This window comes from Ursus maritimus, unplaced genomic scaffold (genome assembly GCF_017311325.1).
Source record: "Ursus maritimus isolate PB19 unplaced genomic scaffold, ASM1731132v1 scaffold_18, whole genome shotgun sequence".
In the NCBI taxonomy this organism is placed as follows: domain Eukaryota; kingdom Metazoa; phylum Chordata; class Mammalia; order Carnivora; family Ursidae; genus Ursus; species Ursus maritimus.
The window spans coordinates 48,192,854-48,219,168 of NW_024424230.1; the positions used below are offsets into that span (position 1 = coordinate 48,192,854).

Here is a 26,315-nt window from a genome sequence, read left to right on the forward strand (position 1 = left end):
CCTTCAGCCCCGCCCGGCCTGGCCCCGCCCAGCCCCGCCCAGCCCAGCCCAGCCCAGCCCGACCCTGCGGAGGCGCCGGCGTGCGCGCGCGGCGCGGGACCGATTCTCCTTCCGAGCGTCCGCGCCCCGCATGCGCAGTCCGCGCCGGCGGTCTCCGTTTGTTTGAACAGGAAGGCGGACATATTAGTCCCTCACGGCCCCCCTCGCCCCACCCCCCAGGCATTGGCCGCCGCGACTCGCCCTCTCCCGAGCAGGGGACGCAGCCCCTCCCAGAAGCTCCCCCATCAGCAGCCGTCGGGACCCGGCTCTGGACTTCCTCACCGCCCGCTCTCCAGTCTTTCCTCTCCTAAGTCTCCATCGGGCACCGACCTCGCCCTGCGCCGCCGGACAGCGCGGCAGCAGCCCCAGTAGCGACGGGACAAAATGGGAGAGTGAGGCTATCCCGCGGGGACCAGCTCTTGGCAGAGTCGGATCGGTGCGTCGGGCCGCGCCAAGGAAAGCAGGGGATGAGGGGCTAGACCGCCTACAGCGCCTCTGAGCGGAACGGGTCGGGCCCGTGGCCCAAGCGGCGGCGGCGGCGGCGGCAGCTGGCACAGCTCCTCACCCGCCCTTCGCTTTAGCCTTTCCTCTTCTCCCTCCCCTGCTGCCCGGAGTAGTCTCCACCCTGCTTCTCTTTCTCTCCCACCTCCTGCCCCTCTCGGGACGGGGAACCCTCCATGGCGAAGGCGGCTGGGGCCCGCTAGGCTGAAGCACCTCGCCGGAGCAACGCGGCTGGTGGCGACGGCGCTGTCGGCTGTCGTGAGGGGCTGCCGGGTGGGATGCGACTTTGGGCGTCGGAGCGGCTGTGGGTCTCCGTTGCCCCCGGCCGGGGGTCTGGAGAGCGGAGATCCCCTCAGTGAGGGGGAGGAGGGGGAACCGGGCGCACCTGGTGACCCTGAGGTTCCGGCTTCTCTGCCCCGCGGCCGCGAACCCACCGCCGGAGGAAGTTGGTTGAAATTGCTTTCCGCTGCTGGTGCTGGTACGAGGGTATTGTCACAGTAGCAGCAACATGTCGACTGGGGACAGTTTTGAGACTCGGTTTGAAAAAATCGACAACCTGCTGCGGGATCCCAAATCGGAAGTGAATTCAGATTGTTTGCTGGTGAGTAGCACTGTCGTGTTCTGCTTGTCTGGGTTTCTGTGTTTTTGCCTTCCTCTTGCCTTCAGTCTAGTTATTTGCAAAAGAAAGTTTCAGTTGTGCATAATCTTGGAAAACATCAAAATCTGCTCTTTTTCCTGAAGAGTCTTCGGACCACCACTAGAATCTCATGCCATGGCCTTATTTATCTTTGGACTGGCCCTGTACTAACTACTCTCTGAACTTTTAGCTCTGACTCAGTTCATCATTATACGAAAGATACTTATAAACCTCTATTGCAGGCATCACATAAAAAGTTACCACGTCAGTTATTTCTGCATATATAGTTTGTTGAATGACGAACTTAGTAATAATCTTTTTGATCGGTTTGACAGTAATACTGGAAAGACTACTTTCCACTTAGAGCGATTTAGCTCCTAAGGGTTTAGTTTTTAGACTTGGAAGTGACAATGGAGAATCGATATTGAGGAACTGATTTTTGAGCCAAGATGTCATAGGTGATTTGAGTGTGGAGGAACTTTTTGGTGGACTGTTAAGTGTAAAGACCTAAGATAACTGATAAGTCATCACATTAATAACTCTTTTACAGTATTGTTGATTACAAGAGTACCACACATATATTTTATCATAACTGCCTTTTTTGGAGGTGGTGTGCTTACCATTGTCCCTTTTAGAACATTCCGAAGAAGTTTTTATGAAATGAGAGGCCAAATTCTGAAGATCTTTCATTGGTTACAATTATCTGTAAATAGAGTTTTTAAGTTTTGTCTATTTTCCCTGATACTAATAGTTGCAAACTCTGTGAGTTTCTCCTTTTACTTTACTGAAGAACTAAAAGTTATATAATTCTATTTTAGTCCAAACAAAACTACATAATCTCTAATCACAGAGTATGTATATGAATAGTTATTTAAGCCTCCTCAGAGAATTAATGTTAGATGTATACAATATTTGGGATTAAGATTCCTTGAATCAGGAAAATTATATGGATCATTTAAAATTAACATGCATTTTAGTACCCTAAATATCTATGTATATTTTTAAATGTATACTGTTCTACCAGAAAATTTCTCCCCAAAGCTTTCAAAATTACTTTTAGCATCCTTGACTGTGAAAGGAAAGTCTTGTGGGTTGTGTATTTGAAATGTCTCACTTACATTATGGATGCTCTTCATATTGAGAAACAGAAGGGATGGTGGATGCTTAAAACAATTTAAAAAATTTTATTGAATGAGAGAAGTGGAAGGAATTAGAACACATCTTTCTACTAAGAATTTGTTACTTTTAGGAAGTCCAGTTCTTTTAATGTTTACCCCATTTCCATGTGTCTTTGATTCTGTTTTGCATTTTGGAAAAATGAAGCAGCAGTATAGGGATATAGGGAGGGTTTAATAGCTTTTTTTTTTTGTCATATAGCTTCTTGCCTTAGTTTCATTGGTGGGAACCTCACAGATTTGTTGAAATGTGGAAGATACAAAGAAATATAAGGCATGGACTCTTGAAAGTGCAGTCTCTTGAGGAAAACAAGTCTTAATCTCACATTTATACACAGAAACGAAGCAGAACACTTTACAGACTGAAAAAAATGTTGTGATAGATTTCAAATAATTGGTGTAGTTGATACATGCTCTTGGTTATTGAAAGGAAGAGTCTATTAAGAGGGCCAGAGTATGCTTTATGATGAGTGGATAGAATTTAGATAGAGGGCATTCAGAGGAGGAGTAGAGGATAACGTGAATAGGGGATGTGATTGGCTGTGACGTGTTTCGGGGAACAAGATAAAGTTGGAAACATAGATTGGGGCTAGAATATGGAGGATTTGATTGCTGGGCTATAGGAGTTTAGATTTTCATCAGTATGTTGTTGCTGTTAAATATTTGTAAACAAGACTGTGCCAGGATGAATGAAGATGAATCTGGTAGTTGTATGCAGGATGGAGTGTGTAAAAAGAAATTGGAGATGGGGTGAGATTGGGGACTTTTTAATAGATTAATAGTCCAGAAATTTTTGAAGCCCCAGATTGGGGTATTAAAATGGGAAAGGAAGAATTGATGGGACTTGATTGGCAGGATTGGGGAGAAGGGGGAACCAAAGTGAGAGAAAAATAGATGATGCTAAAAAATTTGAGGCTAGGATATGGAGAGACTGTTGAAAACAAGCAAAGTCAGGTTTGGAAATCTCTTGGGAAAAACAGGCAACAGGTAAGTTCGATTTCAGGTTGTGTTTCAAGGGATTGTGGTGGGACAACCACAAAGAAATGACCTATTGGAGATAGGAAACTGAGCTCATAATTAAAGAGAGCAGTTTGGAAATCATTTGCACAGAGGTGCAAGTTGAAACTGATATAACGATAAAGGGTAAAAGATGAAAGTTGAACAAAGAGGAAGAGTCAAGAAAGTCGGCAGTCGGCCTTTTCAGAGTTAGGACAGCCGGGTATCTTGGAGCCTAAGACTTGTGAAAGAACATTTTGAAAAATAGTCAACTGACAGATTTTTCTCCCCTTGTGGTCTTACATTCTTGACCCTTTTTTTATTTGGTTCCATAATTGTTTATTGATAGCTGTTGAAATTTTATTACCATATTAATCTGAACTTGATAAAGATTGAATTTTTTCTTTGGAGACAAATCCTTTTTTCAGTTTTGTAGTGTCTAGCCTGATTTTTCTTTGCATGGTATTTTATGTTTATCATTAAATATTCATTCATTCTACCATTCAGAATGACCTATCAGGTAGCTTCACCTTTTTTTCAGTGAGTCTGTTCTTACTCTTTCCTGTCTGGACTTCGGACGTGTCTTGTAGGGATGATACTGCTTTCAAGTTGGTTGCCTTTCTTTATTATTTTGGCTGTTGTCAATTTATTTGATACTTAGTGTGTATTAATATGCCATGTGCAGCACTCAACTTCTGGGTTTTTTTGTGGGGTTTTTTTTGTGATATCAAGAAATAAAGTTTGTTCTGCACTTACCTGAGTAGATCCACTCTTCAGACACGAAAGTTCCCAAAACTTTTGATTTCAGAAGAGTCTGCTGGCAGATCTCTCGCTCTCTTTTTTTTTTTAAAGATTTTATTTATTTATTGTGTTTGCGAGAGAGAGAGAGAGAGAGAGAGAGAGAGAGAGAAGGAGAATGAGTGAGCAGGGGAAGGGGCGGGGGGGGGAGAGAAATCTCAAGCAGGCTCCTTGCTGCGTGTGGAACCTGATGTAGGGCTTGATCTCATGACCCTGAGATCATGACCCCACTGGCAGATCTTTTTTAAACCATCTAACCCACAAAACAGCCTTTTGTGTTGAGATCCTAATGAGTAGTTAATGTAGTTGGAAGAAGTCCTGGTAAGTAGGTATCCAACCTTTTCTCATATATTTTAAGAACTAGGTAAGTCTGTTTTTCATATTGCAAATATAAATGCTAAAATAGTCTGCAGATACTAAGATAATGTTATGGTAACTATTCACTTATTTTCTAGATCATCCAAATCACTCAAACTTGGTTTTCTGTAAGTCACATTCTTTCTAGTATCTTAATGGCTCCCTTACTGTCCATGTTATCGTTTATAGTGATTATCATGAGCTGTTTTCCTTTTCCCTGCCTTTATTTTAAGCTTAAGATTATTTTATCTGGGGCTTATTAACAATTTCTCAGTAGTTTTGAGTGCCTCTGAAAACAGCAAGCTCTAGAGTTTAAGTCTAAATTTCCAGAGGAAAAAAATGCATATGATTTGTAAATTAAAAAAGAAAAACAAAGGTAGTTGGGTGGGAGCATTAGGTATATATTTGTCTTAAAGGGTTACGTACATTTCTTGAAAATATAACTGTCTTACCTTTAGCTTGTTTAGCATACTGCTTGCTTCAGAATGCCAGTTAAGAGCATAACCTTTTTTTCTAGTTTTTGTTTATCTGGTGGGGGTGTAGGAGTAGTGGGTAGAATGGAGGGAAGAAGGGAACCAGTTATTAGTTGAATAGTGCATACTGAGTTCTAACACTGCTGTCCCCTTTGTACATATTGGTTAACTATCATTTTTCATTAGTCAGTTTTTCAGAATGTAGGAAGCATATGTAAATAAAGTTTCAGGTGTTCTGTTTTTTAGTTTTTCTTCCTTTAAATTCTCTTTTCTTGGACTTTTTTTTTTTTTTAAAGATTTTTTATTTATTTATTCGACAGAATAGAGACAGCCAGCGAGAGAGGGAACACAAGCAGAGGGAGTGGGAGAGGAAGAAGCAGGCTCATAGCAGAGGAGCCTGATGTGGGGCTCGATCCCATAACGCCGGGATCACGCCCTGAGCCGAAGGCAGACGCTTAACCGCTGTGCCACCCAGGCGCCCCTCTTGGACTTCTTAACCCAGTGCTTTCCCATCTTTTCATTGCTGACTTCTTTTTCTCAGTCTCAATCTTTGGTCTTACCTTTTTCTTCACTGTCTTGGAAATTCATCTATTTTTACAGCTTCAACTACTGTAATCTCTATGCCCATGATATCCAAGTCTTTATTTTTTAGTCTTTTTCTCTGGTTTTAAATCCTAAATATCTGGACACCTGAGTGGCTCATTCGATTAAGCGTCTGCCTTTGGCTCAGGTCCTGATCCTAGGGTCCTAGAATTGAGTCCTGCATCAGGCTCCTTGCTCAGTGGGGAGCCTGCTTCTCCCTCTGCCTGCCATGCCGCTCACTCTGCTCTTCCCTCTCTCCCTCTCTCTCTCTCTCCCTCTCTCTCTGTCTCGTTCTTTGACAAATAAATAAATAAAATCTTTAAAAAAAATCCTAAATATCTGACTGCCCACTAGGTACTCAGATGTCATGTTACCACTTAAATTTCTCATATTCTAAACTAAGTTTTTTTCCATATACTTCCTTATCACTGACACCACTACTCTCCCTGTCACTCATGTGGAGTTTTTGTTGTAAACTATAACAATTCTGTGTCACATGTTGGATTATTTCAACAGATTTTGGCTAGCATTCCTGATTCTGGATTATTGCTGTATAATCCCTCTGTGCATCCTACTATTTGAATTGATCACATTTGGGGTTATATTAGTGAAATGAAAGGACCTGAGGTCATTAAATCTTTGAGCCTAAAGCTGTATGCCTGTCATTGTTCATGATGTATGAGTTAATGGGTATTACCAGTATCAACTGCATATCTGGTTAGTTTGGACCAGATGGTTTTCATGTCGATATGTTGCAAGAATTTTTTTAAAAAACAAATTATTCCATTCATTCATTCAGAGAATCTTTGTGTAGGCTCTAAACTTGGATTCAAATATAGACTCTGCCATGTACTTGTTGGATGATTTTAGGTGAGTTAATTTAACCTGTCAGAGTTTATTTCATCTTCAGGAAAGTGAGGGGGTAATAGTACTAGATTATTGTAAGGATTAAATCATATAGACAAAGCAATTTCTTAGCATATGGCATTTAGTAAGCACTTGTTAATTGGTAAGTATTACCTTTGTTGTATTTATAGTATTCCTGTTGTATGCTAGTCACTGTTTAAGCTGGAAGTTGATATTTATTATCTTCTGTAAGTGCAGAATAATGATGGCACCTCAAGCCATGCCCATAAATTCATAATCCACCTGTATTTTACTGAACTGTCTGAATCAGTTGTAACTAAAAACAGAGACTTTTAGATGGGATTGAGTAGAATGCGGAGGGACTTTTGGAGACTATTTATTTAGTCACGATTTATAACATACGTACTTTGTGCCAAGGGTTTATAAGAAAGGCAGTTGGGAGCTGCTTTGCAGAGATTTAGTTGTTATCTTGTCCTTTTTCTGTGTGTATCTTTTGTGCTTTCAGTATGCCTTCTGTAAATAGGCCCTCTTGCAGTACAAGTACCCTGTGGGTGTATAGAGAGGTGGCTCAGAGTAGCAGCTGAGACATGAATTGGGCCATTCATTAATCTCTTGAGTCAGAAGTGTTTTTAATCCAGAAAAAGGAACATATAAAAAAAAATTGTAATGAACAAAGAGTAAATTCTCAGTTTTAGATTAGTTTTTGCATAACTTTACAGTTTAGTTTCATTTCATAATTGTAAATTTTGCTATGTATATATATGGTAAAACGAGAGATTCTGTTTTCATATATGGCCGAAAACCCCACGTCAGTAAATATTACATATGGAGTTCTATTGCTGAAGATAGTCAGTTAGCTCTACTTTCCCATTCCCATCCTCACTAAAAAAGAGGTACATCCATTTAGTTTAAGTACAGAGCATAGCTGATGTGTGCCACACTCATGTGTACAAGGTCAACAGTGCTGCATTTCACAATGGAAAATATTTTTTGAAATATCCCATTTGCATGGTATAGTAAAAACAAACAAACAAACAAACAAACAACACACACAACCCCTGGATTGAAAATTGAGAGCATTGGCATAAACTTGTTTTGCTGTTAATTTCTCTGTGTGACCAAGTAAATCTTTTTTCTTATCTGGGCTTCAGTTTCCCCATTTGTAGAATGAAGAGTTGGGTCATATAGTTGCTGATGTCCATTGTGTCTCTAAAAATTCTATAAGTCTTTGTTTATTATACTTCTGTAAAAACTTAAAAAGTTGTGTCATTGATTCATTACTTAATAGAATTTAAAAGTTAGACGGTGTTGGAGTAGAAATACAAGAATAAGAACAATCTTTGGTAAGTGCTATTTTTGGAACTAGTTCTATATAGCCTTGAAAGATCATCCTAAACTAATTGTTAATTGTCATATTTTTTATTTTTGCATTTGTGACTTGTGTCCGAAGTGTAGAGGTTTGTACTTTTTGAGCAGAGAAGGTAGTAATTGAGTTACTCATTTGCATATCCATTAAAATGTATACATGTTGTTTACTTCTCTAATACAGCTGGCCTCCCTGTTTGGGATTGTGAAATACAGGAGTACATTTTCATTGTAGTTTCTGAAGTGGGACATTAGATATTCAAATTAATGTCCAAAGTTGATGTCTCAGAGGGTGAGAGGTTGTCTTATGCTTGTGTCTTATTTTAAAAAGTACGCTAACCTGTGCCCTCTCTTTTTTCCTAGTTTATTTTTATTTTACTGTTTTATTCCTATACTTTATAGTCTTTATTCCATACTCCTATGTTGACTTTCAGAAAGGAATTGAAATTTTATCTCCGAGGAACTCATTTTAAAATAGTGGACCTCTTTTAACTCTTCCTTTTTCTCTTTGCTGTCATTCATTCATTCATTCATTCAAACAAACGTTTATTAGGTGTGTACTGTGTACTGAGCGCTCTGATAGGCCCTGGGGACACCATGCTGAGTAGAAACAAACAGGAATCTTGCTTTTGTAGAATTGGTAGTCTCAGGAAAAGGGTAAATTTTGAGCAGATAGGAGTGGGGTAGTCTTGAAGGGGAGGTAAGAGATATGATCATGCCTTTCCTTTAAGGTTTGGGATATATTTAAAGACCTGTGGTAAAGTAGTCTAAGTGTGTAATTTTCAGCTATGTGTCTGTAGATTCTCTGTATCAGATTCACTTGAGGACTTGTTAAAAATGGAATCTGGGCCCATGCCCAGACAAACAAAATCAGAATTTTTTGGGATGAGTCCTAGGATTCTGCACAAGTTGTGAATTCTTAGACATATTCGAGTTTGAAGACTATAGGAAAGAACATTTATTTTTGTTTTGTTTGATAATTTTATAAATGAAAAATTTCAAACATACACAGAAGTAGGGAAAATAGTATAGTGAACTCCCATTACCCAGATTCTGCATTTTTCAAATTTTATCACACTTTCTTCATCCATCATCCTTTTTCTTGCCAAAATATTTTAAAGTAAATTTTAGATATTAACATTTCACCCCTACATCAGTAAGTATCTCTAAAAAAAAAAAACCAACAGAGAACATTTTCTTCATTACCACCATGACCATTATCAAAAACAAAATTGCGTCTTGTTCTTGTTTAATGAATAAAACTAAAACATTAAAACTGAAGCATTAAAAGCTTCTTGGTACCATTCCCAGTTTTATTCATATTTACCTGGTTGTATAAAACAGTGTGTTCTTTACAGTTGCTTTTTTAGAATCTGGATCCAGACAAAGTCTACATGTTGCTTTTGTTTGTGAGGTCTTTTAAGTCTTTTTTTAGTATAGTGCAAGTCTTCTCCCTGTATCTTATCTACTCTCACATTGTCTTGTTGAAAAACTAGGTCGTTGGTACTGTGCAGTGTTTCACATTCTAGATTTTTGTTGTTGTTGCCTTGTGATGTCATTTAATTTGCACCTGTATCTTCCGTATTTCCAGTAAGTTGGTAGTTAAGATTTAAAAGCTTGATTTAATTATTTCAAATTTTTAGTCATAGATTGTGTTTTCTTTTGCCTCATATCAAGAGGCATATAATATTTGGCTGGCCTACCCTTAGTGATGGTAAGGTCGATCAGTGTGTTCAGGTGATAATTGCCTGTAATAATTTCCTTGTAAAATCCATCATCGTCCTTTCATCTAATGGTTCCATCCACTTACAGTCTCCATTGAATCAATTATTTTATTAGGGGTAGCAAAATAATGACTTTCTGACTTTATCATTCCTTTCACATTTATTAACTAATTCTTCTATTAAGAGAACTTAAGAATTTAAGAACTTTCACACATCGTCTATAGGGCTGTTTGCTTACCATGAGATACATTTATAAAATACAGGATGAATGTTTCAGTTTTTCTCTTTAATTGCCACTTTTCCGAGTGAGGTACCTTAGTGTGATAGATGTGGCACAAACTGGGCATTGGAGAGAACTTTAAGGAAGGGACTATTTACAAAGATACAGACAATATTTAAGGAAATCAGTACATTCCCATCTGATTTGTACATGACTAATAATCTTTGATAGAGCTTCCATGTTTTATTTTTGTTTTTTGGTTTTTTTTTTTGATTTTTGTTTTTTTCTGTATAAAAGATGCCCAGGCTTATCTTATACATTTCTTGCCCCAGACTTGGAAGCCAGCCATTCCTTTCCTTTTATTGGGGAATGATAGTCTGAGACCACAATATGGATACTAGGGATATTCATTGTTGCTGGGTTGAAATTGCTTCTTGTTCTTGTTTAATGAATAAAACTATGAGTTTTTCTTTTTGGAAAGAAGAAAAAATATACTGATAATTCCAGTTTCAGTTTATCATCACTTTGAGTTTGTATTTCTTTTACACGAAAAATCTTAGTTCTAACAACACTAACAGAATTACACTTTTGTTTGATTTCTAAGAACGTGGGTTCATGATATAGTTAAAAACTGAGCTGAATGGAATGGGGTTGAGGGATCTGAAGCCTTGAATGTACTCATCCGATTGACTCTGTAAATTGTAAATTGAAAAATTATATGGCCTTGTACAGATAATAACCACTTTCTGAACTTTGGCTTTCTTTAGAAGTATAATACAAAATTGACTAATTGAAACCATCTCCAAATTAATTTGTCTGTAGATACAAATTTACATTTCAAACCTTATCAAGAAATTCTGTTTTAGATACACATCTCCTATTTGTTCTTTCATTGATTGCTTAAATTTTACTACTACTTCAGTAGGACAAAGAAAATGTTTCTCTGATTTTTATCATCCACTCTAAAAGTGTCTACTCATCTCAGCCTAATTGTATTTCCTTTGCTTATTTCTAGTAATCTGTAATCATAGAGGCAGTATAGCGTAGTGGTTAAGAACATGCTCTGGAGTCAGACTGTCTGATTTTGAACCCTACCAGGGTCAGCTATTTATTAGCCTTGTGGCTTTTTTTTTTTTTTTTTTTTTAATTTGAGCATAGTTGACACACGATGTTACATTAGTTTCAAGTAGACAACTTAGTGGTTATTGGGTAAAATTTTTAGTTTTTTTAAAGACTCAAACACATCATCCTCAAGTAAGGTTAATCATAGACTCTTATAGGGCTGTTAGGAGTATTAAATGTGATAATGCATGTAACGTGCTTTGCATAGTTCCCAGCATTTAGTGGATGTTAGCTGTCATTATCATCGTCATTGTCATCATTATATATCTTTGTAATTTGTCCTGGGAAAAAGGACTTTTGTGCTGACCAAGTGTGTTATTATCCACCTCCCCACACCACAGGCCAGCATTTTATTTAGTTGTGTGATCTTGGGCAAGTTATCTAACTTCTTTGACCCTGAATATATTTAATCTGCCAAATGCGAATCATGATAATATTTGCTTCATAGGTTTTAATTATGAGGATAAATGAAATAATTTATATGCAGGTGCCATAGTTTCATCCAGATGTTGTTACTTTTTTCTTTACCTTTATATTACAGATTTGATAAAGGTTCCACTGTATTTAGCAATACTGCTTAGAAACTTGGAAGAAGAGTAGAATGGGATTCTTCTTTTGAAATGTTTTTAAAAAATCTTATCTCTGCTTTCTGTTATTGCTGCCCTACCCAACATTCTTGGATTAGTGGGCACCCTAGCAGTTTGCCAATATAATCCATACTGTGTCTTCCTTAACTTTAGTGCTTTTTGTCATGTGGTCTTAGCTTACCTGTTTACTTAGCCTTATTTCCTGTTATTCTCCAGGGTAGACCGGTGCAGGTGATTTTCTCAGTTCCTACAGCATGTTGCCTGCTTTTCCCAACCTTTGCTCTCACAGTTCCAGGCCCTCTTTTTTCTCCTTCTGAGTTTTCCTCTATATTCTCCTCACCAATTTCCTTTCTCATCTTTGTATTCTAACATAAGTCACAACTGTATTATACTTTTATTTTCTTTTTTGAACTCCTATGGTATTTGTAATTGTCTTATGTAGTTTAGAACTTGATCATCGCTATCTTGTATGATTTCTGTATTGAGTGTTGTTCTCTAATGAGAATTCCTTGAGGTCTTATTATAATTTTGGACATTATTGTTCAATTAATACTTGTCAGTTGTTGTGAATGATTATCACCTCACCCTATACCCCTGTTCTTCCCCTTCGAATTAGTTAGGATTCTTGACAGTTATACACGATAGAATTCAACTTGAATTTTCCTAGGCAAAAAGAATTTTATTGATTCAGGGAAACCTGATCTCAGAGATTCAGTTGAGCTTCGGTAAGAATTAGAACTTGGGCCTCCAATGGAAACAAGGCTCTCTCCTTTTTTTTTTTCTTATTCTTTCTTTGTGTTATTCTCTCTTATTGTAGAGTGATTTTAGTCACTAGTGGAAAATACGGCTGCCTAGAGCACTGGAGCTTTATATCTAACAGCTTTAGCTTCAGCCACTGATTTCAAGTCTTTGAGTCTCAAATCCAGAGAGCTCTGGTGCAAAAGAGTTATTACTTTGGCTTGGGTCAGGGGCCCATTCCTAATCACTTATGATAGGAGGGTAGGATCACTTGAGAACTATGAGAATGCGGAGGCAGCTTCCAGGAAAACAAGGGCACTGGGACAGGGAGAACAATAAGAGATGTTCATTATTTCACCACTTACTGTTTTCTTCGACCTTGGATAGTCACTTAAACTCTTTTACAACAGCCATTTCCTCAAACTATAAAATGGAGTTAATAATAATTTACTTCATAAGGTAGTGGTGAGCATTAAGTGTGATGATCTGTAAAATAGACTTTGAAATCTCACAAAAAAATATTGTAAGCTGATGATAAATGGCTGCCCCTTTCTCCCTTTTGCCCTCATGCCCTGTGCTCATCTGGCCTGGCCCAAAGCTTTTTTGTCTGTAGGTGCTTATCTTGCAACTCCAGGTTGCTAATTGGCTTTCTGGCATTACCCTATTCAGGTGTATCCCCTGTAGCTTCTACCACCTTTCTAGTAGAAGGAGGAAGAAGTTATTAACCTCACATAGGTTTTCTTGGATAGTTTTAGAATAAATTATTTATTATAACTAAATGAATTATAACCTAAATGAAAGCAGTGGGCTTATTTTGTAATTGTAGCATTCAAGCTCAGTCCCTGCCCCTTTCTTCCTTCTTATAATAGTTGGAGAGTAGCCACTAGATTTAGTGAATTGAAGGCCAGGGGCCTATAAAGATTTGTATTCTTTTTACTTGTATTAATTAGGAATCTTTTGACTGTAAAGGACTGAAAACCCAAACCAAATTAGGTTAAGCGATAAAGAACATTTATTGTCTCTGAATACTTTATAGGTAGATTCTTGCTTCAAAAATGTCTTTTTTCAGGGCTTAAATGTTGTAACTGGGTGCTGATTTTCCAGATCTGCTTCCTTAATATTGTTTTCCTTCTCAGATAGATAACTTAATGTGATTGTAGGATGATTGCCAGTAGCTTCCAACTCGACTGGTTCAGGTACAGTGGAAAGTGAAAGCCTTTTCTTCTAACCTTCGAATAAAGTTTCTAACTGATTTGGCCGACTCAGTCATGTGCCCATACTCGAACCAATTACAGTAGTTAGAAGAATGCTATGCTGATAAGCTTAGACCTTCAGCATGTGCTTCTCTCTCAATACTGAGGGTGAGACAGCTTATACCAAGATACATTAGAGTTGCATGAGGGAGGGGTAGAAGTTGGAGTTCAGTTACCACGAGAAAGGGAAATGACATGGTGAGCAATACCAAACAAGTGTCTACTGTGTTAGGTAGAGACTCCTCATCAAGAGGTTCCAAGTATTGGTAGTTTATTCTTTATATGTTTTGGAAATGAATTTTTTTTATTGAATTGTTATCTTACACTAGAATTAGAATAAGTATTGACAGCTAGTTGCCAAAGACCGCCAGCTTAAGACTACTGGGATAACATCTGATCCTTTAATGGAGGGATGCCTATATGGTGCTTTGCCCTTTTTTTTTTTTTAAAGATTTTATTTATTTATTTGTCAGAGAGAGAGAGCAAGAGAGTGAGCACAAGCAGGGAGAACAGCAGGCAGAGGCAGAAGCAGGCTTCCTGCTGAGCAAGGAACCCGATGTGGGACTCCATCCCAGGACCCTGGAATCATTACCTGAGCTGAAGGCAGATGCTTAACCAACTGAGCCACCCAGGCATCCTGGTGCTTTGCCTTTAATGATAAATCTTTGGATGACACATTGAAAATTTTCCAAATGCCTATTCATGAATCAAACACATCAAAACCAAGTAGAGATTCTTGCAGGCTTTACCACAGCTTTACTATATGAGAATTGGAGTTAGGAGATATAAGTATGCTGAGATATGAATTCTTAACAGGGCCTAGGTGATTGCATTGCCAGGTTTGGGAATGACTAAATAATTGCCAAGTAGCTAGACATTTTGCCTCTTGCATATATCTCATTTTGGAATCTGCTCTGAGGAAAACAAAATAAAGTAGGATTAGATGGAAAAACTTACCTCCCATTTAAGAAATTATTTTCTTTCTTGGGGCGCCTGGGTGGCTTAGTCGTTGAGCGTCTGCCTTCAGCTCAGGGCGTGATCCTGGCATTCTGGGATCGAGCCCCACATCAGGCTCCTCTGCTGGGAGCCTGCTTCTTCCTCTCCCACTCCCCCTGCTTGTGTTCCCTCTCTCACTGGCTGTCTCTCTCTCTCTGTCAAATAAATAAATAGAATCTTTAAAAAAAAAAGAAATTATTTTCTTTCTTTCTTTTTAAGATTTTCTTTATTTGAGAGAAAGAGAGAGCATGAGCAGAGGGAGGGGCAGAGGGAGAGGGAGAAGCAGACTCCCCACTGAGCAGGGAGCCTGATGCGATGTGGGGCTCCATCCCAGGACCCTGAGATCATGACCTGAGCTGAAGGCAGACACTTAACTGACTGAGCTACCCAGGCGCCCCTGTTTTCTCTTTTTTAAAATAAGGTTTAAGAAAAAACAGGTTTATATGAAAGAGAGTGAGCATTTTCTGAAAAAGCTGGTTTTGTTTTATCTTGTTTGTTTGAGCTGATTTTTTTTTGGTGGGGGGAGGAGAGTCTAATTTGATAAAGAATCAAAATGTTACCCTCAATCACCATTGTAACTCCCCAGTACCTTGTTCCTTTGCCTGCCAAAAAGGAAAGGACCTGCTATTTTCTTAGGAACCTATGAAGAATTTGTTTAGATGTGCAGAGGCTATAAAAGAATAGTTTACCGTATAAAAAACAAATTTTTTTTTCACAATTTCAAAAGAGATTGTAAATTTACTGTTCTTATAAGATTCATTTTTTTCTTAAATGAAAACACTTTTTGATTTGTGAAAACACATTTGATTACTTAAATAGTTTTTGGGCTTCTGAGCTTATTATATTTTGAGGCATTGATGCTCTACATGTGAGCTCTATGAGACCAGGTACCTGATTGTCTTGTTCACTGATGTGTTACTAGTTCTTGGAAGAGTGTCTGGCGTATTTTAAGTTTTCAATAAATATTTGTTTATTGTTGAATTGCTAGAAAATGTTTCTGTGACAAAAGCCAAGAATGACTGACACGATGTTAAGAGATATGGTATAATTGGTAATTTATTTAAATCTAAGCTATATCTGTTCCAGGGGGATAACATTTTAAAACTACAAGTGGTCTGTATAAAGATATAGGTAGGTTTTTCCCCCTTGATATATGAATTTTGGATGAGGGACCAAAAGCCTATAATAATCATTTTTATAAGACTTTACACATTCATTATTTAATATTTACAACAATCCCATGTGCTGGGTGAAGCATATATTATTCTGCTTTGTAAATGAAATTAAACCTTAGAAAAGGTAAATGAATTTGCTTAAAGGCATATAACTAGTAAATGGCAGACTTTCTGATACTTAGTCTGTAGTATTTTGGAAACACCAGAGTTGTAGATACCGTGTCACAAAGAGAAGTGTTTCCATAGCCTTAGGAGGATGCTTTGTACACAAAATACACTAAATGAAAAGTATTTAAATTGACTGAAAACTATGGGGATTGGTAAACAAAGAAGTGGGGAAGATGAGGTATGAATTAGTAGGGGAAAGATATTAGTAAGTATTGACTGGGTTGGAGGGGAAAGTAAGTCCTTTAATACTTTATCTTAGAAGTAGTGATCTGGAGCTTGACTGGATGAGGGATGGGAGCCAGTTCTTTGATAGAACCTGCAATTGATTGCAGGATTCAAATAGATGCCTGCTAAAATATATTGTTGTAGGATTTGACATGTTTGAAAAGTGAGTGTTGGTAGGCAGTCTAAGCTATGAAACATTGGTGATCTGAAGTAGAAATGCATGGTTACAAATAACACCATTGTGCATACGATTAACAGACAAAAGTAGTGTTTTCCTGAATCAGTATGAAATAACATATGGGATGACTTTGGGAAAATGTTAAGAAGATTAATATTCCTGTATTTGGATTACTGTCCTATAGAAGAAGTGAACATTTTTCAGGGGCTGGGAATGGAATAGGGGAGGTATGAGAGAATATTTTGGTGATAGAAGTGTTCTGTATCTTGATTGTGATGATGGTGGTGGGGGTTACACAACTGTGTTTGTCAAGATTCATAGAACTGTAAACCTGGAAAGGATGAATTTTACTTTACATACATTGTACCTCGATAAAACTGACTTTTAAAAAAGGAAAAAAAATACTTGGTATTTTTTTGGTATTAAGAGATTAACCCATGTCAGAACTGAACATTTACTTGGTACTTTTAGTAATATGGCCTTTGAATATGAAGGATGTGTCTTTGTGTGGCTTTACTTATGTGTATGTATGTGTCATTGGGGAAGAACCTGTGCTAACTGGATTTTGAAGTATGATGGTTGGAAAACATCTGATAATGTTTGTGGCCCATGATAAAATTAGAGCTTTTAGGTGAAAATTAGAATTTTGGAAAAGTTGTATCTGCCACCCTGACCATGACAGCTTCCCAGTGCCTAAAGACTTTTTTGTGAGCTTGGTGATGACATTAACAAATGTGATTTTTCGATATTGTATGATGAAGTGTGTCAGTATTTGGAAGAGCTCATAATTTGATGAGCCAATATATTCTAAATGACCAATGCATGATGTTATAAAATCATTCATGAGAAAAGGTCTACTCAAAGTGCAAGATAGACCAATATATTTTAATACTGCAAAGTGAGCACAAAGGATTCCATATTGCAACTAACCTTTAAGAAACATCATTTGTCAAATTTGGTGTTATAGCAAAGAATTTCCACAATTATCTGAAAATGCTATTAAAATACTCTTGGAGAGGCTGGCTGGCTCAGTTGGTAGAGCATGACTCTTGATCTCAGGATTGTGAGTTTGAACCTTATGTTGGGTGTGGAGATTCCTTAAAAATAAAATCTTAAAAAAAAATACTCTTTACTTTTCCAGCTCATAGCTACGTGAAGTCAGATTTTCATGCTTCAACCGAAACAATGTATTGCAACAGATTAAATGCAGAAGTAGATGAGAGCAGTCTTCTAGTAAGTCAGACAAAAGAGATTTGTAAAACTGTAAAATAATGCTTTTTTTAATCAATTACAAGTTTTCATAAAAATGTTATTTATACTAACATGTAAGGGATTGATTTTTAAAAACCCATTTTGACAATCTTTTAATACATGTAAAGTGTGTTAAAAATATTCATATTTAATGTAATTATTAATATGTTAGGGTTTAAGTCTTTCATTTTATAATTTTGTGCTTCTTCCCTTTGTTTCTGTTCCTGTTTTCTCCTTCTTGCCTTCTTTTGGGTTATTTATACATTTTTTAGTATTCCATTTTATCTTTTGTGTTTTTGATAATATCTTTTGTGTAGTTTTTTTAGTGGCTGCTGTTCTTAGCGATTTCAGTATATGTGCTTAATTTTTCGCAGTCTATCTGGAGTCAGTATACTACCACTTCATGTGTAGTGTAAAAACCTTACCACTATATAGGCCCCTTTAACCTCGTTTATTGGTGGTGGTAGTCTTATGTTATTACAGCTATAAACATTGAAAACCCCAACAGAAAATGTTAGGATTTTTACTTTCAGCAAACATTTTAAATAGCTCAATAGGAGAACAGATATCTATCATTTCTTTTGCTCTTCTTTCTTGCCTCTTGTTCCAAGTTTCCTTCTATCGTTTCCCTTTTGTCTAAAGAACGTCCTTTAGGACTTTGTTTTTCCTCCATGTGTAGCTCTTTTACAGCAGGCAGGTCAGCTCGCTGTGAATTCTCTTATTTTTCTTCCTGTCAGAATTTTACTTCATTTTTATGGGAGTTTTTCACTGGCTATAGAATTCTGGGTTGACAGTTCTTTCAACACTTTGAAAATGGTGTTCCACTTTTTTTTGTTATTATTAGAGTTTTCACATAGTTTCTGGTGGTAAATCTAGTTATCCAGCTCATTCTTCCTCTCTAAGTAATGTGCCATTTTCCTCTGGCTGTTCTCAAGGTATTTTCTTTGTCTTTAGTTTTCAGCAGTTTGATTATAATGTGTCTGGAAGTGGATTCATTTGGATTTATACTGTTGTGGTTTGCTGAGCTTCCTGAATTAGTAGGTTTATGTCTTTCTGCAATATGGGAAGTTTTCAACCTTTGTTTCCTCAAATATTTTTCCTGCACCATACTCTTTCTTCTGTTCTTTTGGGACTCTGATGACACAAATGTTCCCCCTTTTGGTGTCATCCCCCAGGTTCTAAAGGCTCTGTTCATTTAAAAATTTTCTTTCTCTCACTCTTGTAAGGTTGGATAATGTATCTTCAGGTATAGGGAGTCATTTCCATGCCGCCCTCAAGTTTATCAGGTGTGTTTTTTATTTTGGTTATTATATTTTTCCATTCTAAAATTTCCATTTAGTTCTTTATTGATTATACTGTCTATCTTTTCATTAACTCCAAGAGTGTTTGCCCTTATTTTTTGGAGTGTTTTAATAATAGCTCCTTTAAAAATCTTTGTGAGATAATTTCAATCTGTGTGTTATTTTGGCATTGTCATCTGTTGTCTTTTTTTTTTTTAACGTTTTGTTTTGAAATAATTACAGATTCATAGGAAGTTGCAGAGAGGTCCAGCACAGTCTTTACCTAGTTTCCCCCAGTAGTTACATTTTACATAACTGCAGTACAGTATCAAAACCAGGAAATTGCAGTTGATACAATGTGTGTGTATAGTTCTGTGTCATTTTTTCACATGTGTAGATTTCTATAGCTACAACTGCAGTCAAGATACAGAACTATTACTGCAAAGATCTCCTTTTTGTTACCCCTATATAGGGATTATATAGGGACTACACCCCCTATATATAGGGGTTACCCCCCCCCCCCCACATACACACATCCCTAAACCCTGGTAACCATTAATCTGTTGTTTTAGAGATGGGGATCCCTAATTTTATTCTTTGATGAATGTTATTAAAATGAAATCATACGGTATGTGACCTTTGGAGATTGGTTTTTTCATTCATCATAATACCTGTCATATATTCAAGTTGTTGCATCTTTCAGTAGTTCATTATTTTTAATGACAGTAGTATTCCATGGCCTGGATATACTATGATTTGTTTAGTTATTCACCTATTGAAAATATTGTTGTCGTTTCTCTTCTTTGGCTATTAGAGATAACACCGTTACGAGCATTTATGTACAGGTTTTTGCATGGACAGTGTTTTCATTTTTCTAGAATAAATGTCCATGAGTACAAATGCTGGGTCATGTAATAAATACTTGCTGCAGAACAATTTTTCAGAGTGTCCCTACTATTTTAAATAGCCACGTGCAGTGTATGAGAGTTCCAGTTTGTCTGCATCCTCATCAACATTGGAATTGTAACTATTTTTTCATATAAGCTATTCCAGTGGGTGCGTAGTGATATGTCATAATGATTTTAATTTACATGCATTTCATGGCTGATGATGTTTTCATGTGCTTATTTGCCACCAGTATATCCTCTTTGGTGAAAAGTGTGTTCGTATTTTTTGCCCATTTCTTTTTTTTAAAGATTTATTTATTTTGAGAGAGCAAAAGTTGTTAAATTTGGTAAAGTCCAGTTTATCTTTTTTTTTTAATGGATCATGCTTTTTGTGTCCCATCTCAGAAGTCTTCAGTAAGTTGTGAGTCTCAAATATTTCACCATTTTGTTTTTTTCCCCCTAAAAACTTACTTTTTAATTCAAAAAGGTACATGCGCTCCTATGTTTATTACAGCATTATTTACAATAACCAAAATATTGAAGCAACCCAAGTATCCATCAATGGATGGATGGATAAAGAAGACGTGGTGTGTGTGTGTGTCTGTGTGTATGGTGTGTGTGTGTGTGTATATATACACACACATATACCAGATGTATACATACACACACACACATATATACACACATATATTTACCATGTATACATATATACATGCATATACACAGTGGACTATTATTTAGCCATAAAAAGAATGAAATCTTGCTTTTTTGCAACAACATGGATCTAGAGGGTATAATACTGAGTGAAATAAGTCAGAGAAAGACAAATGCCATATGATTTCACTTATATGTGGAATTTAAGAAACAGAACAAATGAACAAAAAAAACAAGAGACAAACCGAAAAACAGACTTTTAGCTATAGAGAACAAACTGATGGTTACCAGAGTGGAGGTGGGTGGGTAGATGAGTGAAATAGGTGAAGGGGATTAAGAGTACACTTATCATGATGAGCACTGAGTAATGTATAGAATTGTTGAACCACTGTATCATACACCTGAAACTAATATAACACTGTGTATTAACTATAGTGGAATTAAAATAAAATGAAAAAAAACCTGTTCATTGTTTAAATCAGTGATCCAGTTTGAGTTAGTTTTTGTATGAGGTATGAAATTTAGGTTGAGGTTTATTTGTATGGATATCCAATTCTTCAGCAACATTTGTTGAAAAGGCTACGTTCCTCCATTGAATTGCTTTTTACCTTGTTAAAACCATTTGGCTATGCTTGTGTGGGTCTGTTTCTGGGTTTTCTATTCTGTTCAATTGATCTATATGTCTGTCCTTCCATGAATAGCACATTGTTTTTATTATAGTTGTGTAAGTCTTAAACTCGGATGTAGTTGTTCTTCCACATTATTCTTTCTAAAAAGTGTTTTAGCTTTTCTTTTTCTTTTCTTTTCTTTTTTTTTTTTTTTTAAGATTTTTATTTATTTATTTGACAGAGGGACAGCCAGTGAGAGAAGGAACACAAGCAGGGGGAGTGGGAGGGGAAGAAGCAGGCTCCCAGCCGAAGAGCCTGACGTGGGGCTCGATCCCAGGACTCCAGGATCATGCCCTGAGCCAAAGGCGGATGCTTAACGACTGAGCCACCCAGGCATCCCTTAGCTTTTCTAATAAAAAGAAAAAATAGAAAAATTTTGCCTATATCTTCAAAAACTTCCTGGGATTTGACAGAAATTGTGTTAAACCTATGTGTCAACTTGGTGGAGAATTGATGTCTTACTGTACTGAATCCTCCAATCCATGTCTCTCCATTTATTTAGATTTTTTAAAAATTTCTTTCATTAGTGTTTTTTGGTTTTAAGCATAAGTCCTGTACATGTTTTGTTAGATTTATACCTAAATATTCCCTTTTTTATTTAAGTAAATTAAATAGAGTTATATTTTTAGTTTTGGTTTTTTCATGTTCATTGTTAATGGATAGAAATACAATTGATTTTTACATGTTGATCTTATGTCTTATGACCTTGTAGAACTTACTTATTAGTTCTTGGTGTTTTTGTTTGTTTTTGTCTTGTAGTATCTTGGGACTTTCTGCATAGGTAATCATATCATCTGTAAATATGGACACTTTTATTTTTTCCTTTCTGATCTATATGCCTTTTATTTCTCTTATTTGCTTTATTGAACTGGTTGAGTTTGAGTGCTATATTGAATAAGAGTGGTGAGATAGGACATCTTGCTTGTTCTTGATTTTTGAGGGGAAACTTAGTCTTTCACTATTAGGTATGATATTAGTTTTAAGGTTTTTTTGTAGATTTTTTTTTATAACGAATTTACTTCTATTCCTAGTTTTCTTAGAGTTTTTCTCATGAGTAGGTATTGGATTTTCTCCAGTACTTTTTCTGCATCTGTTGATACCAGATTTTTCTTTAGTTTGTTCATGTGAATTATATTGATTTAAATTTTTTTAAATTTTTTTTTTTTAAAGATTTTATTTATTTATTTGACAGAGATAGAGACAGCCAGCGAGAGAGGGAACACAAGCAGGGGGAGTGGGAGAGGAAGAAGCAGGCTCATAGCAGAGGAGCCTGACGTGGGGCTCGATCCCATAACGCTGGGATCACGCCCTGAGCCGAAGGCAGACGCTTAACCGCTGTGCCACCCAGGCGCCCCTAAATTTTTTAAAATTTTATAATTGACATATATCATGTTAGTTTTAAGTGTATAACATAATAGTTCAATATTTGTATTGTGAAATGATCACATTAACTCTAGTTAACATTCACTACCACACATAGAATTTTTTTCTTATGATTAAGACATTTAATTAAGATTTACTCTCTGAGCAACTTTCAGATATACAATACAGTATTATTAGTTGTGATCACCATGCTGTATATTACATCCCCATGACTTATTTCATAATTGGAATTTGTATTTCTTTTTCCACCTTCACCCATTTTGTCCACCTGCGTCTCTTGCCTCTGGCAACCACTGTTTTCTGTATCTGTGGGATTTTGTTTTTTAGATTCTACACATTATGTGAGATCATATGGTATTTGTCTTTCACTGAACTTACTTGACTTAGCATAATGCCCTCAGGGTCCATCCATGTTGTCGCAAATGGCAAGATACCATTCTTTTTTTGTAGCTGAATAATATTCCTGTGGGGAAAGGTGGGGAGTGCATATATATACACATACACATTTTCTTTATCTACTCATTCACTGATGGACACATAGGTTGCTTCCATGTCTTGGCTCTTGTAAGTAATGCTGGTCTATTTTTGAATATTGAGTAATTCTTATTTCTTTGGGATAAACCTTTGTTGGTTATGGTGTATTATTTTATACATTACTGAATTTTATTTGCTAATATTTTGTTACAAACTTTATATTCATAAAAGATATTGGTCTGTGATTTTTTCTTCATATTGAGTTTTTCTGATTTGGTATCAGAGTAATATTAGCTACACAAAATGAGTTTGAAAGTGTTCCCTCCTTTTCTTTTTTCTGGGGGAGACTGCGTAGAATTGGTGTTAATTCTTCTTTAAACATTTGGTAGACTTCTCCAGTGAAACCATCTAGCCCTGGAGATTTCTTTTTTGGTTGCCATTACATTATTAAAATTAATGGTACTATTTAAATTACCTTATTGATGCTGGGTTAGTTGTGGTAGTTTGTGCTTTTTAAGGAATGGTCCATTTTATTGAAGTCAAATTTATGTGTAGAGTTGTTCGTAATATTTCCTTATTACCCTTTGTATAGCTGCAGGATCTGTAGGATAGTGCCTATTTCGTTTTTGATGTTGGTAATTTGTGTCTTCTTTGTCAGTCTTGCTAGAGGGTTGTCAGTTTGATTGATCTTGTCAAAGAACTTGCTTTTTGTTTTATTGAATTTTTACTTTTGTTTTTCTGTGTTCAATTTTATTGATTTTTGTTTTTATCCTTATTGCTTCTTTTCTTACATTTGCTTTAGGTGTTTCATGCATTTCCAGTTTTTTGAGAAAGGAGCTCAGGTTATTCAAATTCATGCTTTTCTAATATGAGTATTTAGTGCTATACATTCCTTTTTCAGCACTGCTTTAGCTGTGTTCCACAAATTTTGGTATGTTGTACTTTTATTTTCATTCAGTTAAGTGTATATTTTTATTTCCCTTGAGACTTTCTTTTTGACTATGGATTATTTAGAAACATGTTACTTAGTTTGCAAGTGCTTTGCGTTTTTCGTCCTTTCTATTTGCTCTAGTTTGATTACATTTTGGTCAGAGAACACACTATATGATTTTAATTCTTACAAATTTGTTGAGGATTGAGGTATGGCACAGGATTTGGCCTATCTTGGTAAGTTTTCTGTGAGTGTTTATAAGGAATGTGTATTTAGCTGTTGTTGGGGGGGCTATTCTGTAAATGTCAATTAGATCCTCCTGTTGATTCATTGGTGGTGTTGAGTTCTTCTCCTTGCTGATTTTCTGTCTCCTTCTAACAATTGCTGAGAGAGGAGTGTGGAAGTCTCCAACTAAAATTGTGGATTTGTATATTTCTTTTCATTTTTAACCATTTTTGCTTCACATATTTTGTTGCTCTCTGGTCTAGAATATATTCACTTACATATTCTGTGTCTTCTTGATGGATTGACTCTTTTATCATCACATGATTTCACATTCTGTTCCTAGTAATTTTCTTTGCTCTGAAGTCTTTGTTTCACAATAATGTATCCACTCTAGCTTATTTTTGATTACTGTTTGCATGGTATATTGTTTCTTATTCCTTCATTTTTAATCTATCTATATTGTTACATTTGAAGTAAGTGTCATTTCTGTAGATTGGTCATGTCTTGTTTATCAGCTCTGATAATCTTTTAATTTGAATCGTTGCTTCAGACTATTTACATTGAATATAATTGTTTTAGGGCTTAAATGTGCTGTTTTATTTTTTGTTTTCTGTTTAACTTCCCTCTTTTGTTTTTCTGGTTCCCTTTTTCACCTTCCTATGGGCTACTTGAACATTTATTATTATTCTATTTTGATTTACGTATTGTGCTTTTGTGTGTATTCTCTGTATAGCTTTTTTATTGGTTACTCTAGGTATTAGATTAGACATACATAACATCACATTTGGTGTTGACATTTTACTAGTTTGAGTGAAGGGTAGAAATCTTAACCTACTTTATGTTCTTTTATCCTCCTGTTTATAATCTTCTTTAATATCACCTTATATACATTGAGAAACAACTAGGCAACATTATCATTGTTGCTTCAACTTTTAAGAAAATGAAAGTGTATTGTATTTTGTCTATATTTTTTACTCTTTACATTATTTCTTCCTTCCTGATATCTTAAGATTCTTTCCTTTATCATTTTCTTTTTATTTAGAGAATTTCCTTTAACCATTATCTTAGGTCTGCTTATAATATCTCTCTTAGTTTTCTGTCATCTGACAATATCTTTTTTAAAAGATTTTATTGAGTGAGATAGCACGTGCGCACAAGAAGCACCACTCAACAAGAGAGGGGCAGAGGGAGAGGGAGAAGCAGGCTCCATGTGTGGGCCTCCATCCCAGGACCCTGGGATCATGACCTGAGCCGGAGGCAGACACTCAACCCCCTGAGCCACGTGATCACCCCTCTTTTTTTTTTTTTTTAAAGATTTTATTTATTTATTTTTAGAGAGAGAGAGTGCATGCAAGTGTTTGCAAGCTGGGGGAGGGGCAGAGAGCGAGAAGCAGACTCCCCACTAAGCATGGAGCCTGATGTGGGGCTTGATCTCATGATCCCTTGAGATCATGACCTGAACTGAAATCAAGAGTTGGATGTTTAACTGACAGAGTCACCCAGGCTCCCCAACAATATTTTTTTATGCATTTTATTAATTGAAGTATAGTTGACACACAGTGTTACATTACTTTCAGGCGTACAACTAAGTGGTTGGACAAATTATATGTTATGCTGTGCTCGCCACAAGCGTAGCTACCATTTATGACCATACAATACTGTTACAATACCATATGACTGTATTCCCTATGCTGTACCTTTTGTCCCCATGACTTATTCATCCCATAACTGGAGGCCTGTATCTTTTGCTCCCCTTCTTTGATTTTTCTTTTTGCTGGGTATAGAATTCTAGTCTGACAGTTTTTTGTTGGTTTGGATTTCTTTGGATTGGTCTTGTTAGTTTCTTCAATAGGTTTATGTCTTTTGCCAAATGTAGGAAATTTTTAGCCTTCATTTATTTTAATCCTTTTCAGTCATATTCTCTGTCTTTTCTCCTTCTGGGCCTCCAGTGATACAACTGTTACATCTTTTGTTATAATTCCACAGGTCTGAGTCTCAGTTTGTTTTTCCCCTTATTAGTTTTTTTTAAAGATTTATTCATTTATTTAGAGAGAGCGCGAGTACACAAGCAAGGGGAGGGGCAGAGGGAAAGGGAGAGAGAGAATCCACAAGCAGACTCCCCGCTGAATGTGGAACCTGATGTGGGGCTTGATCCCAGGACCCTGAGATTATGACCTGAGCCAAGACCAAGAGCCGGCCACTTAACTGACTGAGCCACCCAGGTGCCCCCATTTTTCCCAAAGTGATCGAGATCTGGATGGGGCGCCTGGGTAGCTCAGTTGGTTAAATGTCCAACTCTTGATCTCAGCTCAGGTCTTGATCTCAGGGTCATGAGTTTAAGCCCTATTTTGGGCTCCATGCTAGGCATGGAACCCATTAAAGAAAA

At 36.7% G+C, this 26,315-nt stretch overlaps 1 protein-coding gene across 3 annotated transcripts in view; it reads left to right on the top strand.

The window, feature by feature from the left end:
* Positions 1-96: 96 nt before the first annotated feature.
* ROCK1 (Rho associated coiled-coil containing protein kinase 1) overlaps positions 97-26,315 on the top strand; it is a 142,523-nt gene continuing 116,304 nt past the window's right edge. For 2 of the 3 annotated variants that reach the window (XM_040632674.1, XM_040632675.1), the window contains exon 1: positions 98-1,141. In XM_040632674.1, coding sequence (XP_040488608.1) covers positions 1,049-1,141 — 93 coding nt within the window. In that variant the 5' untranslated portion in view covers positions 98-1,048. Of the gene's footprint in view, positions 1,142-26,315 lie in introns of all 3 variants that reach the window. The other variant, XM_008690553.2, reaches the window with a different exon arrangement.